The 5,291-nt window shown below is 46.7% G+C and overlaps 1 protein-coding gene across 1 annotated transcript in view; it reads right to left on the bottom strand.

The window, feature by feature from the left end:
- Positions 1-820: 820 nt before the first annotated feature.
- The window catches only part of LOC307243549 (uncharacterized protein), a 6,778-nt gene continuing 2,307 nt past the window's right edge, over positions 821-5,291 (bottom strand). The window contains exon 3 of the mRNA XM_080018384.1: positions 821-5,291. This exon is cut by the window's right edge and continues 11 nt beyond it. Coding sequence (XP_079874510.1) covers positions 1,575-5,291 — 3,717 coding nt within the window. The 3' untranslated portion in view covers positions 821-1,574.

The following is a 5,291-nucleotide window of genomic DNA, read 5'->3' as shown; positions in this document are numbered from 1 at the left end:
TCTTCATTGTAGTTCTGTTTCAGAAAGTTGTTTCCTTTTTCCAACTTCACCTAGCAGTTCATCAATTATCTTTGATTTCAAGGCCTTGATTGGTTGATATACCTTTGAATCATTTGTATTGTTATAATCCTGCTCCAGTTCCCTTAATCTTTCATTACATTTTCCATATGACCAAAATAACCCTTTTTTATACAGGTGCAGTTTCAGCTATCAATTTTCCCCCTTGTTTTCATTTTAATTTGTTTATTATTCTTTCATTTTTTTATTAGTATGAGGAAATAAATCCATTTATTTGAAAGAAGTTTGTCTGTTGGTATTCCTGAAGAGTTGAATTCAGAGGTTCATCTCAACGGTTAATCCTTGTTAGACTGATGAATTACGCTTAATGCTTTATTCACTTAATTTAACCCATTAGTTACCCCGAATTAAATCAAAACGGGGGTGCTGCACTGAACGAGACAATTATTGATTTAATTTATCATTGAATATTAAACATCAAATTGTAGTGGTAACTCTACACACCTACCAATAAGAATCATGCCTTCCAGTAGAAGTGAATGCAATAGCTTCCAATTTGGAAAAATGACATACCCAAAGCATGTTTATGGAAATATTTTGATTAGAACGACAACTAATGCTGTACTTGTAATCTGTGAACAAATCACAGATTATCCCCTTAACGAAAATTTACTATGGACTACTTAAGTAGGTCAAAGTTAAATCGTACTTTTTGTTGTCAGTTTGTCTCAAAATAGGTCTGTCCATTTACATTGAAAAGTCTTACGTGAATGAAATCATAGACTTTTTCGAAGAATTAAATGTAAAATCTTGATTTTAATTGAACAGATATGGTTAGTATCATCTCAATAAATGACCTTAACACCCGGAGGCGTTCATCATTTAACCTCAACTCGGCTCTGTCGGATTTGTTTCCTCTCCAACGCATCCAGTTTCCCCTCATGCACAGGGCAAATGGCGGTGTTGTTCAGCCGGGTCTGCGTCTATGAGTCTCCGGATTTCTTCATGTCTTCAGACGTCTCCAGGTGCGGAAACTTCACTCTGCCTCCGCTGAGGAGACAGGAACAACGATCAGCAGTCCCAAAGAGGACTGCTGATTGTTGGAGGAGCGTTGTGGAGGAGCGTTCCTTTTTTGTACGGTTTATTTCTTATTATCTTATTATTTTCTACTGTATAGCACAAATTAAACAACAGCCTTAAGCCTCACATCAACATCAAAACACACATTTCACCAAAGAAGCCCAGTGAGACATCCATGAACACACAAATTCAACTTCCATGTAAAACACAAAGCAAATTAAACTACAGCTGTGGCTACATTTCCCGGAACAATCTGCTTTTCCTTCTCTTAAGCTGGAAAATGGAGAATAGAGAGAATAGACAGAACTGTGCTAAAGACGAGCAAGACGTGTTTACCGTTAACATATGACTGTTATTATCTCCTAGAATTTAAGGTTAAACATCACTAGGGAATAAGCAAATGCCTTTTCTTCATACTACTTTCTTCGTATAACTTCCAACATATTTTATTACAAGTTCCAGGATTTTTCCTTTTCTTAGAATCCTAAGAAATCTGTTATTCTTTTCAGGATTCCTCTTTTCTGTCGTCTTTCCTCCCCCCTTTGGTAGATCTCCTCTTCGGTCCTGGTCAGCTTCTCTCTCTTGGCCACCTTGGCTATGATCATGGCCTTCTCCCTCATGGCCTCCAGGGCCTGGATGCGGGCCAGGTAGCCTTGCTTGGCCTCGGACTTTTCGCCCTCAATCAGCAGCTCGATGTACTCGGGGGTGCTCAAGGGGTTTGGTCTCAGGGCGATCTCCTTGAGCCGCGCGATGCATTCACCCGACTGCTCCATCAGCGACATGATGACTTCCTGTAGGTCGGCGATCTCCTCCTCCTGCCGCTCGATCAGGTCCTGCACCGACAGCTTTGCTTCCGTGGCTTTTTCGTACTTTTCCTTCAGCTCCTCCACAGTTCGCGTCTCCTTCACGGTGACGTACTCCCAGCGGTACTTCTGGTTGAAGTGCACGCTCCATACGCATTTCCCAGGACACACGGTGCAAATCCCGGCTTTCATGGCGGCGCAGCCGTGTTTTTCGCTGTCATCGGCGATAGCGCAGGGGTAGTGGCACGTCACAGAGCACTGCTGACAGTTGGTGATGTACTCTCCTTTCTTTGTGATCTGGGTTTGAACCGGCTTGATGATTTCAACTTCAATACGGAAATTTTCATTTGAAGTGATGTCGGCTTCATGCTCCTGAATTTTCTGTTGGGTCATTCGGATTTCTTCCAGTTTTGCTAATCCAGCTTTGACCTGTGGCTGCAGACCTTCCACAGCGGCTTCCAGCTGCTTGCGCTCCTGCAGAACCTCTTTGGTTAACTGCAAGCTCTTTGTTGTTATTTTGTCCAAGACGGTGAAGAACACTTTCATGCTTTTGGCACCCATCATCCAAAACATTTCATCAAAGTGATCTACATCCATATCTTCATCCGAGTCTTCGCACTCACCCCTGTCATGGATGGATCTGTTGTCGGCAAACAATGCAGAATTGTTGAATTTGAAGTGCACCGGGAGTCCGATATCTGTTTTGGGACACGGGACTTCGGCGGCATTGATCGCCTCGAGAACAGGAGGCTGCTGACCGTCTGCGAAGGTCACCAGCATACGGATGTTCTCCGCCACGTCTTTGCCGAAGATGGACAGCACGGAGTCGAAGACGTACCTCTGGGTGGGGGTGAGTCGGGCCAGCGAGGCCTGGGTGACGAAGCACACGGCGTTGATCTCACTGACTCCCTTCGCTGAGGTGAACAGTCGGCGGATTTGCTCCGTGATCACTCTGTCTCGCTCTATCCCACGAGTGTCCCCGAAGCCCGGCGTGTCGACGATAGTCACCGAATAGGGGATTTTGAATCCGTCTTGGTAGTTAATTTTGTACGCAGTAACTTCAGCGGTCTGGCTATTGGCTTGTGACTTTGACTGGCCCTCGTTGATCAGCTTGAAGCGGAAGCCGTCCTTCCACTCGACACCCAGGATGTAGTTGATCATTCCGTTGATCAGCGTGGACTTCCCGGCACCCGTGGCCCCCAGAACCATGATGGTGCGATTGCGCCTCATGCTGTCTTTGCCAAAGCTGTAGCTTTTGCATCCATTTATATCAATATCATTTTGCTGCAGTGGTAACTTGTAAACCGAGGGTGGTCCAGGGGTAATAAGTCTGCTTGACTTTTTGAAAAATTCGGCAAGCCGTTCATACTCCCGCTTGGTTGTGCAAACTACGGCTGCGATGCTCTCCTTGCTCCTGCCGGCTGCGCCACACTCACACCGAACTCTCACAGCATACTCTGTCAATGGTGACAGGGAGGAAATAAGCGCCTTCTCTACTTTGGACGTCATGTGGTTCCACTTAAGGTCTTTATGTTGGACTCCAGGGGATGTTTTGGCGTACTCCACTGTGTAGCCCTCAATGCTCACACCCTGTCCCAGCTCCTGTGGTCTCTGCCAGCTGACTGCTAGTTCAGTTGAATATGACTCTACTTTTAGTTCATGGGGAGCGCTGGCAGGGAAGGTTTTAATGGAGGCGGCGGGCTCATGGGTGGGTCCCAGACCGGCCAAGCACACGGCTCTGTACCTGAACAGGTACTCTGTGTTGACCTTCAACCCTGACACTGTAGCATCTGCAGCCACAGGTTCGGTCTGATGATGCCAACCTTCTTCTCCAGGGAGACGGTATTCGACAGAGTAGTGGGTGACAGAAGTCAACCCAAACCTCGGCGGAGAAATCTTCACTGTCACACTGTTATGAGTGATGTCACTGGTTACGAGAGTCTCCACTTGGGATGGAGGCTCATAGTTGTCAGTGACTAAGGATCCATTTTTATAGAGGAAGATCGCTGCTCCTCTCTGAGCATCATCCGTCATTGCAGCAGTTAGAAACTTGGTGTTCTTGTTCTCCTTGTTGGCTTCTGCAAAGTCAATGAAGAGCTTTGCCTTTTGCCTCACTGAATCTGATACTTCCTTTGGAAAGTACCATTGTTCCTTCTCAACATCCTTAGTAAATGGCATGTTTTCCAAAACACCATCTGGATTGGAGATGATGCCCAAGTAGGTTGACAGATCTGAAAGGTAGGGTTCAGCACTTTCCAGTGAGGTGAACACAAAGGTGACGGCATGCCCGGCGTCCACACTGAGGACCTCTCTGTCCAGAGAGCTGCGACTGGTCACCATCTTGGAGTGTTTCATCATGTCTATGAGAGATCCTACAATGTTAACTTCTCTCTCTTTACAATCCAGCCACTCACTCAGGTTTTTATTGTTGAACGGAGAAGAATGTGTTTTCTTCAGGATCTCCGCCAGCACACTCTCCTCCTCCCCGCCGCCGCGAATTAGTGGGAGCTTCTTGGCCAGGATCTTCTGGAGCTCCAGCCTGTACTGGGAACACAGCTCTTTGAAGGTCTTCAGCTTTTTGCCTATCTGTGGGAATTGCTGTGCAGGGCTGCTTTTTATTGCATCATTGCATCTCATTTGCAGCTCGTTGAGGTCCTCCAGGATGCTCTGAGCATGAAGGACCAGTCCAATACTGATCTGACGAACCAGTTGGGCGGCAACCGAATCCAAACTCTTCAGAGGCATCAACCAGACCTTCTGAGGGACGGCGTTCTCCCCGTGCACTCCCAGTAGTTCCGGAAGGCTTTGGTAGACTTCTATCGCATCCTTAAAGGACACAGGGTTTTTCTTGAGGGAGAAGTCCCCGTGGAATTTGCAGGAGAATTTATCGACTTTTGCGATGTCCGTGTCTCTCATTTCTAAGTGGCCTTGGCCTTCTATCACCAGGGTCGGTATCTTCTTGATCATCACGCTCAGACTGCCCTCAATTTCCTGACGATCCTCCTTGTCAGACACCTCACGATCGAACACAAAGAAGGCCTGAGCTCCATAGAGGACTCCTGTTACGACGTGCGTCGCGTCTCCATTATCGAACACGTACGGGTGTTGGACGTTGCCCCTTCCAAGGTGATTCATAGACAGCTCTTGGAATTTAGTGGTGGCTTTATATTTGAGTGTCACCCTGGCCTGGCGTTTGGAAGTCTTACAATCTGAGAGGTATTTAGCAGAGCCCTCCACCTCGACCAGTCCACCCAAAAAACTTGCTTTCAGCGAGGCTTCAACATTGAGTGCAGAAGATTTGTCATCTATGGAGTCAGAGGCAATGATCTCAAAGTCGGTGTTGTGTTGGGCTATGTCCTGTACGTCTTTTTGCAGCGCTTTAGGATCCCA

The sequence above is a fragment of the Zeus faber genome, assembly GCF_960531495.2.
Source record: "Zeus faber genome assembly, chromosome: 17".
NCBI classification, from domain to species: domain Eukaryota; kingdom Metazoa; phylum Chordata; class Actinopteri; order Zeiformes; family Zeidae; genus Zeus; species Zeus faber.
The sequence above is the reverse complement of the archived record's forward strand: the minus strand, read 5'-3'. Positions and strand labels throughout refer to the sequence as shown.